This window comes from Cygnus olor, chromosome 17 (assembly GCF_009769625.2).
Source record: "Cygnus olor isolate bCygOlo1 chromosome 17, bCygOlo1.pri.v2, whole genome shotgun sequence".
NCBI classification, from domain to species: Eukaryota; Metazoa; Chordata; class Aves; order Anseriformes; family Anatidae; genus Cygnus; species Cygnus olor.
Genome location: NC_049185.1, coordinates 10,641,562 through 10,655,886, shown reverse-complemented (window position 1 = coordinate 10,655,886; position 14,325 = coordinate 10,641,562). Strand labels below are relative to the sequence as shown.

Here is a 14,325-nt window from a genome sequence, read left to right as displayed (position 1 = left end):
CAGAACTAGCAAAAATTTTTCAACCTCAAAAGGAGCCTTTATCAGATAGCGTAGGCTAAGCTGTGGGTGTGGAGTCCGCTAGGTTTAGTTTTTCCTCTGAACCACTTTTTTTTTACCACTGACTGTAAGAAAATTCATAAGGCAGAGGCTTTTTGGAGAACACTGCCTGGGAACGAGCAGTTGGGGCCTAGTATAGATCAATGAGAAAGTACACGTGGGTATACGAGGCATGTGGCAGGCTTGTCCGTGTTTTACCATAGGAGTGCAAGAGGCTCCTCACCTGTCATGTTAGCACAGCAAGGCAGTGCTGCCGAGCAGTGGGGACAGCCCTGTGCGGGGGCTTGGGGTCGGCCCTAGCAGGGGGTGAAAGCCATGCTCAAAGCCAGGCTTTTACAACCTCTTGGGCTTTGAGTGTTCCTTGGTCTTGCAGTGTCTCACTGACAATACAGCCCTTAGCACTTATTAAATCAGTTGCTTTTTTTCAGCTGTAATGCCTTCCTCTGCTGCTAGTTCCTTTGTCACCTGAGCTGATGGGATTGCATGCTCACAAAGCCGACAGTGAGTGAGTACAGCTGATGCTGCCAGCAGTGAGAGTGGACAGTGTTCGTTGTATTGAGACATCTCTAGCTAACCACATCAGCTTCTCTGGCCCTTAGGGGGCAGATTAAAACACTCCTAATGTTTAATAGATAAATCCTGAGGAGATCTTGTGTAAACATGTTCAGTGAGCACTCATTAATTTCCCTTGGGAGCCAGGATGAATGAAGATGCTTTTCAAAGAAAGGAAAAAAATAATTTTATCTTTAAGGACTGCACCTGTTGGGGAAAAAATGTAGGAGGCACTTGTACTTTAAGCTGTGTGAATTAGGGATCTGTGGCAGGGACATGAGGGAGGAGGGAGGTTTGGAAGTTATATTAGGAGAGGACAAAAATAGTGCTCGCAAAATGTATAGCAAGGCTCTGTTTCATTGATTTGCAGGGAGGTCTTGCCAATTCTTGAGCAGCAGCACTTTAGGCGTATGACACATTCAACCTCTTAGAAAGACAGTGCAAGTGTCATTTGCTCTGTGTAATTTTGTGGTGCTCAGCATAACAAACTCACATCCATCATGGTCATTTGTCTTTGCCAATGACTTTAAGGACACTAAGAAGCAACAGCAAGGTAGGAATCTTAGCAAAGAATTATGTTTTAACCAGCCCCAGAAAATAAGTGTACTTTGCTACACCTTCAGAGGTGTGTGGGCCAGCTTTGCCTCTTTCATGAATGCACTCTGCATAATTCCTGACCGAAGTCTCACCAGCAGACTTTGCCCTACTTTGTACGCTGGATCTGGGTTCTTGTAATGTATCTTCATTTTAGGCACGTCCTGTTTTTTGGCTTGCAAGTTTATTCCTTTCAAGATGAAGTTTGTATCAAAGAAGAACTTGGTCTCACTGGTTTTTGTATCTTAGTTCCAAAAGTGGAATTGCCAGACGTCCTCTCCCAGATGCTTTCCTCAGGTATTGCACAGATGGTGTGTTGTGGTTTGACCCTTTCTAGACAGATGATAGCAAGACAATTAGAGCAAATAAAGTAGACTTTAGAGAAGAAATTCTAAATCATGCTTTCCACCTTAAACAATAAAAACAGAATTAAGAGCATGTGTGCATAATTCTTTCTGCATTTCCTCACCATGATTTATCATTCTGTGAGGTTTACTTTTGTCCCTCAGGATTCCTTCTTCCGAATCTCATTCGTAACCTCGTCATTTTGACTTTCCCATGCCCATTGCTAACACCACAACCACCGTAGTGCTTTGTTCTTCCTGTCGTTTCTTCACCCACTCACTTCCCCATTGCAGGTAAGCTGGAGAGAGCAGTTCACAGAATGGCCAAAGTTCATCTGCTATGGGAATGGGATTTTAGGGACCCTCTTCCCTCCTACTTCTGCCCAGCAGCGCTGATGTTCACCAAACCGACCATCCAGTGGCTGTTGTGGAGAGCTGGGATGCTGCCAGCTTTTGTTAATCAGGATGAGATACTTGAGAAAAAACAATTTGGGATTTTGGGGAGGGGCTGTTCATCCCAGTATCCACTGGTTTTTGATGTGTTAGCAGCAGCTAGTTTTCTCTATGTGGATGAGAGCAGACACCAAATGGGATTGTACCGCTGCTGCTGGTGTCGTTCTTCACAGTCTTCTCTGGAGGAAAGGTGGTAAGCTGGTTAGAAGCAGCCATTGGACTGGATCCAGTCTGCAGGCTACTAGATGAGCCTGGATTTCAATAAAAAGGCTGTTTACTTAGTAGTATCACTAGCACCTGTGGTGCCACAGGGTGCTTCAGGATGCCTCTGAAACAGCATTGCAAACCAAGCGGTAGCCAGGGCTATTTCTAGTGCTGCCTTTCCCACCCTGTTTTCCTTGGGTTTAAGGCAGTTTTTAGGAGGGATTCCTCCTTGTCCCCTTCCTGCTTTCTCTTCTGATGTGGGGCCTTTTCAAATGGAGAGAGAAGGCTATGTAAGTTTGAAGAACAGTCACTGCAAAAGAGCCACCTTTTGTAGGTGATATCACCTTAAAAGCAGCTCTTGGAGGTGCTGTGACCACAATAACACAAGTGCTTTAGCTATCCCTTTTAATTAATTCCTCAAATCTGGTGTTTAACCAGATAGATTTCTGCTTGATTTCTGTCCTGCTGCTGTTGGTGCGGTGGGCTTCCTTTGTGCTCGGGGATAAAGAATTGCTTGGAGGTTAAAGGTGACAGAGTTCATTTCCCAAAGGGGCAAGGCTGGCCCCCACCCCCAGCTTCATTTCTCAATTAATTGCCTCATAGATCCTTGTGGCACTTGAAATGGAGTTGATTAGTGGAGTTGTAGCCGGGACAGTGGGATATCCTGACGTGTTAAGGCACAGTACTACAAGCAAGTATTGAAAATGTGCACGCATTGGCTGGTACTGTTCCAAATGTATCTGTTCAGGAGGAGAGAGAACAGGGATGAGTGTTGTCTTTTACCCTCATATGAAGTTCTCTTACAAATATTTTTTTTTCTTTCAGTAAGCAACTAGAAAAATAACCTGTGGGGGTTGGGTTTGTAGCTACTGTAGCATACCATTTTTCTGACTTTAACAGAGCTTTATTATGCCAGTGGAGAAACTTTCCTGTGAGTGGAATTCTACAACGCTTAATATAAATCAGTACTTCTGTGGTCATTTTTTTGGCCACAAATTAGTTATTTTACATCAACTTTGCATAGATATTTGTAGATGCCAAATGCGATGACAAATCTGGAAGGGGTTCATTTCATCATGGCATCCAAACACTGAAATATAAGATGCCAGTTATGAGTGTATCAAGATGTATGCTAAAAGTATATTAACCCTAGGGAAAGCCTTCTCCATATCTAATAAGTCCTTTTTTTCCATGTTTAACCTTAGAATTATTAAGTGTCTGTTTGTACCTATCTCTTGGAGTAACATCCTTTATATCTGTTTAATGCAGTGCACAGTGGAGATGGTGTGGGCCTTTTGGCACTAATGTAATATAGAGTCCTTTCGTTTGTGTCTCTGGTTTTATTTCTAATTAGCTTCTCAGAATATACCTATTTAACAAGAAAAAATATTTTCCCTTTTTCTTACTGAATGGTGTGTGTGGGGGAAGCATTGTAATTCATTTATTGAATCCTCTGTGTCCTCTCCCTACACCTGTGTAGCTGCAGCTTTGTCCAGCATAGATCTGCACACTACTCATGCTGAGCTTTGTACTCTCAGTTCTTGTTGATTTTTGTGGCAGTGGAGAGTGCTGAGCAAATTACACCATTCAGACTCTAGGACACTAATCTCTTTTTAAACAAGGAGCATGTGTAAAGCAATTTAATGTCTAAACAGAGGAGTGATGCCTATCAGCATCTAACAAAGGCTTAAACAGCAGAGGAAAGCACAGCGCTGTTAAATGAGAGACAGAGGTGTAGGACAAGAGATTGACACATTGCCAAGGCCAGAACTATTTGTTCAATGTTTGTAATTTGCGTGTCTATTTCTGCAACACTTCAGTAATTATTTCTTTACTGAGATATCACAGTGATCAATTACATTAATATTCTGGCCAAGGTTTTGAAATTTCATGGGAGATTGTGTGCTATGTTCTTAGGCTAAATTTGAGACAATCTGCTGAGACCTGTTTTTCACATAATTGTACTCCTGTTAAAATTAGACCTCTTCAGCAGAGTGTATTCAATGGGAAAACAAGAATCCAGATCTCTGAGAAGTTACTGGTTAAATTGGAAAAACCTGGCGATGCTGTCTACTTGTTCCCCACTTGTTGGCTTCCCCTGGGTCATTTTTCCTGTTTTTTAAAAAAAAAAAAAGTCAGTGCTTTACCCAGTCTTTCTCAGATGAGCTCAATGTTGTACTTAATCAAAAATTAGTCAAAATTCTCTATTAAAGAAGAGAAGCTATCATGAAAGAAACTGTCTTGTAGTTGTGCCCTATGGCTACCACATGTTTTCAGGAGAGCTGGGAGTAAACTCGGGTATACTAAATCCTTCTCCCCTTCTATACAGCTGTCAAACAAAATCAGCTTAAGTGTTATTTGCTTTGGATTTGTAGTGCTGACACAATAAATGAATGCAGAATCCATGGAGTTTACCACAATGAGACAAACAGTGTTGGAACGAAAGGCCATCATATGACATTTTACCTACTGTATGTTGCTCTCAGGGTACTGACATTTGCAGTTACTGGAAAGGGGAGGAAAGCCCGGGCACTTGAATGGTGTCTGTATGGAAGTTTTTAGAACCTTATCTCTCAACAAAAGCTGTCATTAGCAGAAATTTGAGTTCCAGATATTTATCTTTGTTTCTAAACAGTAAACCAGCTTCAATACGTCAGATGGCTGCGGCAGTACAGACATTCGGTAATGTCAGCGCTGGCAGTAAGAGTTATTTCTGAAACCTTCACTGACCTTTGCATATACACTGTTGTTTTACAGACTTTTAAGGTCATCAACTAGTCTGAGAAAACAGTTTATAGATTTCAGTCCTGAATGTCAGACAGTCTTTAACTAACATGTCTCAGTTATATGAATTGAGGGTGATGGAGAAGATAGGTTTTGCAATGCAGTAAGTTGGGAGTGATGTATAGAACGGTGACCATCCAAAATTGGAGCTTTCAGACTGTCCTTAAAAGACTGGAAATGCATTTCTAACGTGCAGTTCTCTGAATATTTTCATTTTGTGTTTCCAAATTAGAATTTTAAGAATCTTTTCCTGTTTGTGAAGAGACTGTGCATCACAAAACAGTATTTGTGGTTTGTACACATGTGCCTGCAGCCTCAGTAATCCTGAGGAAAATGGAGCAACCTAGCAGATGTCGGATAATGCTTTATATTGCAGAGATCTAATCCTGGCTTCTAATAGATAAATACTGAAACAAAGAATTTTACTTGTACTTAATGTCATTACCCTATATGGTCTGCATATCTTTGCAAACATGCAAATCCTTAATTAAAGTCTTGGTGTGTTCTTGGCCTCTGTACCTTCCTCCCTTGCAATGAGTTCCATCATCTAATTGCACCATGTATGAACGGATTTCTTCTATCCGCCTTGATTTTTTTCACTTAGTTTCACTGACAGACCCTTTTCTTTTAGTATGTTAGAGAAGCGCGGAAGTTCTGGTGTATCTTTGTCTATGCATTATTTTAGGTAATTTTGTGGTGTTCCCTGATGGTTTTGAAATGACTGTTCTGTTTCTGCTAGAGAGATATAGGTGAAACGTGTCTATTTGTACTAAGTCAACGAATGTCTGAGATTTACTAAAGGTTTTGCCTGCTGCAGGATACAGGAGATAGATTCATTAAGGACATGCTTTCAGTATGTGGGAGAAGCCTATATAATGGAATATTATTGCAGTTTTCATTTACAATAAACAGAGTGAAATCTGGTATTCTGTCTCCCTGAAATCAAATAGGACATTTGTTCAAAATAACTGGTTAAATCATCTCCTGACAGTCTTTATCTGATGTAGCATAATTGAACTCTGATCTAGGCTCGATAAGGTTCTATCTACACCTGGGTTAAAATATGTGGTTGGTTACCGAGGGTGTCTGTTCCCATCTATGTGAACAGGGAATATACAAGTCCAAGTTAATTAACAAAACACTCAATTGTATACTTGTCCTGTGACGTCGAGTCTCAGTTTAATGAAACCTGGATCCTAAAATTCTGAGAAAATAGCAATTATTTAGTTGACAGAATTGCCCTCTTTGGGTGCTCACAGGATATTTGAGAATAGACTGTAATTTCCCTCAAACATGTTCACTATATGGATTTCTTTGACAGATTTGTTTCCACAGTTAAAAATAAACTTCACAAATTGGTCTCAAGCATTCACTGTAAGCATTTGACACTTGACATTGCCTATGTGCAATTAGTCAAAGAGTCTCTGTTCTCTCACTGGATGAGAAAGCATATCTGATGGGCAAGCATGAGAAATTGAAAACCTGACATGACAGGGTAACTGCAGAAACCATGTTTTCTATTTATTTTTTGAATGGTCATAGGTCCATAGATTTTAAGCCAGAAAGGAGTAGTAGGCTCTAGTTATCCCTGTACTGAAACTGTAACTTGCAGTGAGAAAAAAAAATGTAGCTTTCAGAAATGAATCCAGTCTCCCTATGAAGAAATGGACAAACCATTACTCCTGCAAGTAATTTATGCAATGGTTAATCAACCTCACAGTTAAAAACGCTTCATATTTTTAATTTGACCTTGTTTGATTTTTAAGTTCCAGCTGACCTTTGTAATATGAAATATCCTTTTCTAGATGTTAAGGAAAGAGAGCTAAGAGGGGATGAGAGTACAAGGTCATCCTGAAATCTAAATGAATATTCACAGGCATTTATTTCCTGCCATATTTGCTGAGCTGTAGTTCTAAGAAAAATACTTGCTACAACATTTTTTTATGTTTTGAATTTACTAAATGTGCTGCCAGTATGGAAAAATAAGGGAAAATGGACAAGAAAACATAGCTGTTGATGTTTCGTGGTGAAGAAAACATATGTAAGGATTTAAGTGCATCTTTTCTACTTTTATTCTTTCCCTACTCTGTTTGCATTTGCTGAGTTGGAGCATGTGATTGTCCGTGCAACAGTGGGACAGGTTTGGACTAGTGGAAAGAGTCACGGAAGAGAATTCAAGGACAGGGATTTCTGTGAGAGGATGGCTGGTATAATATGCTTAGAATATGTTTAGTATTGCTGGATGCGGGGGTAACACAGGAACGGGAATACACATAAGGAGAAGGGATAGCTTTTAAACGGTTTGCAGGATTTGTGGTGGCGCTGTAAATAAACAATATCTATTTTTAATATAAAAAAGTGGCATGTAATTTGGGAAAAAATAAAGTCAGTGCAATGCAGCATTCAGTTACAGCTATGACAGCTATGTTTAGGAATGGAGGGACAAGTCGGTGGGTAAAGCAGTTATAAAAAGGAAGGAGAAGATCCTGCTTTGGAAGTTACAGACTTCTTGGTGGAAGCTTCAGCTGTGCTGATGTGGTAATGGAACACAGACTGAAATTTGTCTACCAGTTTTCACATGGTTTGTTTCCTGGAATGAGTATTTGCAAATGTGCCTTTATGAGGGCCATGCAAGGTACAAAGAAAGATTCTCACATTAGTCCTCTTTTGCACAGGCAGATGTCTTCTGTTCTCACCGGCTTTCTCTGGCTAGGAGCCTGCTGGCTGGAGGGACAGGCAGATGGTTTCCTTGAAGGCTTGGTGGCTTATCAAACATCAGTCAGCAAAGATGCCTGGCCATTGGCCAGTAATCTCCCACCCACGAATGAAACCCTTAATTCCCAATCCAAAAGAAAGTTGTTTCAAACCAACCTCATAAAAGGTTGGCTTAAATATATTAAACCTTTATGACTGTTCCAGTGAATCCAGCACCCAGGGCTCCAGCTCCATGTGAAATTCCCCCAAAGAAAATTCTTCTTACATTGAAATCCAAGAAAAAATAATGCAGATCAGAATTCACCATTTCATATCCAGCTCCAAAAACGGACTTGTTAGGTAACAGGAATTTGACCTGGCCTGTGACGCTGGAGCCAATGATGTCTTCAACAGATGCCTGTTTGGGTTCAGATGAAGTGCTGCAGAAGCATGTGAAGCCAGAAGGATTAGAAAGTCACTAGGCTGTTACAAAGGAGTGATTACTTGTAAGCCTTAGCTTTTGTTCTTGGCTAATGGTAGCTTTGTTTGCTGGTTCTCAGTCTTTTCAATGCTGGACTTCACCTCTGGACAATTTGTGGCTCTTATTTAATACAGAAAGGTAAAGCACTTGCTGCTTATTTGTGCTGTAGTTAGAGTTGGTCTTCAGTACAGAAATACTATTTCTACAGTTCCATTCTTACCCTTGTCCATATTCTTGATTTCCATTTTGGTTTGTAATGATGCGTAAGTTCTACTTATTTGAACCCGATATGGAAGGTCAACAAGCATCGTTCTCTGATGATCAGGGCTTTCAGATGAAGCACCCATGGCTTTTCAGGATATATTTACACCCTTCAGCTAATCTGTCTGAGGAAATGCAACTTCCCTGATGTGAATATTTTAGATTTTTATAAATGCACTTAGCATTCCTGTGCAGAAACCCAGTTCCATTTTGCTGATGCAATTGTGCCCACATTAGTAGCTGAACCCGCACTGAAATACTGCTCCCACAGCTGGTACTTCCATAGTGGTACAATGCTTCAATTTAGACCTTGCTTTAACATGAACTCCTCAAAATGTGCTTTGGTGGTTGAGGAGAAAAAGGTTCAAAATTGAGATGTATTCTCAAACATCTGAAACCACTGATAGGCATGGCTTCTTTTTTAAGAGGTGCTCCATTTATTTTTTAAATAAGTAACATTAAGTATAGGATTACGTTGTCTAAGGTAAGTTGTGATATGAAACACAGAAAAACCTTGGCATCTTGTTAAATAGATTTTCTGACTAAATTTAAAAAAAACACTTCTGTGGCAGAGCTGATTAAACATACAAAAATGTTCCTTGGAGATTTTGGTAATTAATTGTACCAGGACATGAAGGTTACTGGGTAGAGATTTGTGTAAAACAAACACCTGAAATGATGGCCTTTAGTTGCTGATATATATGGCTGGGATTCTAAAATAAAGTGGACAGTTTTAACTACCAGCTTTATCAGTAAAAGGCTCAAAGCGTTTAAATATATTGTCTAAAGTACAGCCGTCACTGTAGAATTATAGCACTCCTTTACGTACAGTACAACAGTGGGTGGAAATCTTTAGACTACAATAAAGAAGCAAAGCTTTTTTTCTTTGCTGTCATTCTGACCAAGCAGATTTTGCTGATGTTGCTCAGTTTATTAAAGTGGAAGTTGCATGGTTGTTTTTCTTAATATTCAGCTAGGTCCTACAGACATCATCCATGTGATTGATTCAGAATAAATGGAGTGCCTGCACAAGAGAGACCACCGTCAGTCTGAGTATGTGCTACAGCAAAAGTCCTGGGAATTGCAGGGAAACAGCTGTTAAGTTTCAAGCATAGATACTGATCAACAGCCCTTTGAAATCAAGAGTTTGTCTCTGCAGCCTGCTGAGTTTTTCTGTTTCTTTCAGACCTGTTGAAGCCAAAGGTATTCCCTCAGTAGCAGTGGCTAAGATGCCAGTTCTAGAGCAGGGCTTCAGTGAAATGTGTACCCATGTGTTTCACCCAAGTAATGCTTACGGGCAAGGAAGTGCTTATGTGCTTCCTTGAATTAGAGCTTGCTGCTTTCTGATATTACAAGGCTCTTGGCCTTAGAACTTTTTTTAGGTGTCCTCTTTTCTAATGCCTTGTCGAGTCAAATTCAATATCCAAGCAGATCAGCAAGAAACTGAATTCTCGTGTAGCAAACCTTTTTTTTTTTTTTTTTAAAAGGAACAGTGGTAGCTGTCACGTAAACTCTTTACACAGCAATTCAGAAAGTTAGCTCTATCTCAGCAGGCTCTGCTGCAGTTGAAGGGATTTAGAGGAAAGTGAACCTAAACTGCTACTGTTTCAGTAAACCAAGTTCCTGTTGTGTTCCTGGACCAGAAGGAATATGTAGGCTTTGTTTCTTGAAAGATCCATGTTCCAAAATATTTACATTTCTTATTTCGGTATTATAGGGCTTGGGGATGTAACCCTAACAGAGCACTATTCTGATTCAGCTAAGGGAAAGTTGGCTCGCTTAAAAGTGAGTGCCATTATTTTGGGCAGGAGTGGCACCTGTACATTCCTTTCCAGCAGAATTAAGATGTATGCCAAAGACTGGAGATTGAAACAGCGTGCTACACTGAAGTTCTGTTTTAAATGTGGCTTTACTTGACAGGGTATTGTGCTGGTAATTCACTGTGTCCTGATATTTTCACTGACAGGCCTCTTACCTTTCTTTTTTTTGTCTTTTTGCCTTCTATTTTTTTTTTAATTTTTTGTTCAGTCATAGCAGTTTCCTCATTTATGAGAAATAATTCTACCATCCAGTGGTGGTGCATGAATTAAACATGAGCGAGCACATCTTAATTCCTTATTTCAAATTTATGGCTGCCATCCTTTGAGAGCTCTGATTTTTTTTCCTCTCTTCTCCACCTTTTTCTTACATTTTTCTTAATTGCTAACACCTGCCTTCCAAAACTGTTCCCTTCCCCAGCAACGAGTATTGCCAGCACACTGGTTACATGCATGCTCAACAAGATTGCAGTGAAGTTGTCTCTCAGCAGCAGCCATTTGGAGTAATGATAGTTATTGATTATTTATTACTTGAAAAACATTTAATTAAGTTTGACTGGATAATTAGCATGCTAGCAGCCAGACATGCTAGAAGGACAGTGAATCTATTATTTGGAAATAAAATAAAATAAAACCCAACCTCAAGCTGCAGACCCTTGTGAGAAAGACAGTGTTTTGTCAGCTATATAGGGTTTTTGAGATCTTCAGGTGTTCCTGAGCTTCAGACAGGTCTGGGCATTATGCATTGTCCTTACTGTTGCCTTTCTTTAAAGTGGTAAACAAATACAGAACCTTAAATCCTGACTCTGATGGGATTCCCCAAGGACATTGGAACAGACATATGTCTGAGGGCAAGGTCTATTTTTAAGTACTAAAGACAGTCTAGCACTAGATGCATCTTCATTCAATTACCCTTTGTACCTATAGTTATCTATTCGGAATGGGTTAGGAAGAGGGCTTGGGAGTATTAAGTAATCCGTGCATTGTATTTTAAGGCTGTCCTCTATTATTTACCCCAACTAGGCAATAAATTTTCTTTCAACCTATTTATCACCATTATGTATGTATGTTAATCTTCATAATAGGCAAACATCATTTCAGTCAAAAGGAGTTCGATATTCAGCTTATACGTAAATTGGGCCGGTATGTACAAACCTACTAATTTGTGTATTGTATTTTATGTATTATCTATACGCACAAAGCACTTGTTGAAATATTCCTAGCCTGTGGTACGTATCTGTTTAACTTAGGAAGCTGACTTACAGTCAATATTAAATTACAGAGCTGCAGATCGTAGTGCTAGAAATAGTAGTACAAGGGCAAGATTTCTTGACAGAGGAAGAGAATGAAATGGGATGTGTTAGTTCTTAGAAAAGCAATTTCTGTCTTTGGCTGTAGAACAGAGGCTGTATTTGATCTCTGGGCAGCGTTCCTTACAGGGCTGGTGATGAGCAGGCTTTTGAGGGCTGGGGTTCAGGGGACCTTAGCAATGTGCTGAACACTGTACGTGTGCTGTAACTGAACAGAAAGACTGAAAAGACAGCAGGGAAGTTTCTAAGTGGGTGGAAGGTTTAGGTGGGGATGGCATGGACAGAAAAAGTGGGGAAAGCAACCCCCACTGGTGGTTTAAGTCAGCCTGTTTATTTGTGAATTGGTTTTGTGAGGCTTTGACTCTGGCTTGTGGCCAGTCCATAAGAGAATTGGTGTGAGCAAATTTCAATATTTGAAGTTTTGTTAGGGAGGTGAGACGTTGCATATGAGTGAAAAGTATCTGCACAAATAGAAGCGTCCTATTTCTCATCCAGGTGTCAGTCAAAGCATTCAGTGAGTTCCTGAAGTGAAGTCAGTTTCTCCATGTGATTTTGTTGTGTGTTAGGTGGGCACAAGGTTCTGTTACCTCCAGTTGAAAGGCAAGTGTAATATAGGACTAAGTCTTGCATGGACATTATCTATAACAGCAGGCAAAAGGAGTGAAGTGCTCTGTTGCAGTTTGTCTGAATGCTGGAGAAAATGATCGCTTGTGTATGTGCATGTGTGACAAAACTATGCTAAATAAATGTAAGGTAGCACTGAAGTCTACATCACTTTTTTCTTGTATGTAATGCAAAAAAAAAAAAAAAAGCTACATCTAAACATTTAACTTCAGTGTATATTTTTGCACCAAATGATAATCCCTAGCTCATCAGGTAGCTCCACTAAACTTGTAATAAACATACCTTGGAATCCAGAAGCAGACTTGATCTAACCCACATCACCTTTTCTTTTATTAGTGGCAGAGAGTCGAGGGGTCTTGGACAATAATCAGAGGTTTTCTTCTTCACCAACTTACCTACCTGTGAGCTACCGGATCTTCAGTGCCGAGACATCTTTCTTCCTCAAAGAAGCCAACCAGGACTTCATGAGAAATTCCAGTTTGCAGTCCAGGGTGGAATCGTTCTTCCCATACAAAGCCAAGAGGCCACCCGTATTAAATGCCAGCTATGGACCTTTTTCCATTGAACAAGTTGTGCCCCAGGACCTAATGTTAACTTCCAACTTCTTTGGATCTGCCAACAAGTTTACTTATAACTGGAAACTCAAGGCCTTCATAATGAGTGACAAAATTTACCCTAGCAAGCCCAAAGTCCAGGTCCTGTTCTACATCGTGGGCAGGGACTGGGATGATTACAGCACCACGGAGCGGCTGCCCTGCCTGCGGGTGTTTGCCTTTCGAGAGACGCGGGAGGTCAGAGGCAGCTGCAGGCTGAAGGGGGACCTGGGGTTGTGTGTGGCAGAGCTGGAACTCCTGGCAAGCTGGTTCAACCCCCCCACGGTTGTCACAGGCCGTAAGAAGCCACCTGATTTTTCTGAAGGGAGCCCTGTGGAGCTTTACTACACTGTCCAACCAGGAGATGAGAAGGGAGAATGTACTGCTGAGGATGTAAGGAAGGGAAATGCTATCCGGCCAGGAAAAGATGGCCTGGATGAAACCATGTCCCACCTACAGAGGATTGGATCAGTCAGCCTCTATCGAGGCCAGGAAACTTCTCAGCTAACGGAGCTACGGCTGGACAGTAACATTGTCATCTGGCTGCCCTCAAAACCTGTCAAGCAAGGAGAAGTTGTGAACATTTATGTGACGATTGCCACCAATTCTACAATGGATCAGTTCATACTCAGGTATGGTAGGTTGTTTTTTTCCTGTTTCTAATGTGGTAGCACACAGATGTTGGGAGCAGGGGGGGATATCACAACCAATTTGCAGTTAACCCGCACTGAAGATTGCTCCTAGTCATTGAAATCCATTATTTTTCTTGAACACTGTGAAGAGGACTGAAAGCCTCCATCAGTAGGAGGTTTTTTAACATGTATGCCATGCCATTTAACACATGCCGACATTAGGCAGCAAAGCACAAAATATGGCAATTCGCTGCCTTAGCGGGGCCATTTCTGCAGAATGACAGGCAGTGAGGCACCAGAAAAGTTCTCTGCTTTACAGGGCTTTTAAAATCTGCTTTTTATTGCACTGGCAGAGTTTAAACATAGCAAAACTTCAATTACCTGCTTTTCTCAAAGTGCTCTGACAGTGCTTTGCCTCTCCCACACAGCGGTTTTGTTATGAGAGCTCTTCAGGGAGGGGTTTTAACTATCTACTTGTGGTTAAGCAGCATTTGTCTTTGCCAACGTGTATACCCTTTAAAATGAGACCTAATGTGTTTGATATTGCTGTGGTTTGTGAAGGACTGCAAGAATTGAGTGCTGTTATTTTGGACAGGAGTGGCAAAAGCAGTACCTGGGAACATAAGAAATGCCTTACTGGTTCAGACCACCTTCCTTTCATTTCCTTCTTTAGCAGTTTCACTACCAATGAGATGAAAATCCTTTGAGGATGACAGACTGGAAAACTTGTTAATCGCTGACATATTTGATGCATCTTTTTTTCTCGTTACCAGGCTTTGAATTCAAGGGAAATCTCCACGGTGATAAGTAACAATTGCTCTTTAAAGCCTCAGGGAATCAGAGTTTCCCAAAAGATTCTGCACATGAAAGTATTTATTTCTAAGGCTTATATGAATTAGATTAATACATAGTTGACAACTACCGA

At 40.7% G+C, this 14,325-nt stretch overlaps 1 protein-coding gene across 3 annotated transcripts in view; it reads left to right on the top strand.

The window, feature by feature from the left end:
- Window positions 1–14,325, top strand: part of TMEM132C (transmembrane protein 132C) — a 203,204-nt gene that overhangs the window by 46,403 nt on the left and 142,476 nt on the right. For all 3 annotated transcript variants that reach the window (XM_040577124.1, XM_040577123.1, XM_040577125.1), the window contains exon 2: window positions 12,512–13,400. In XM_040577124.1, coding sequence (XP_040433058.1) covers window positions 12,512–13,400 — 889 coding nt within the window. The remainder of the gene's footprint in view (window positions 1–12,511; window positions 13,401–14,325) is intronic.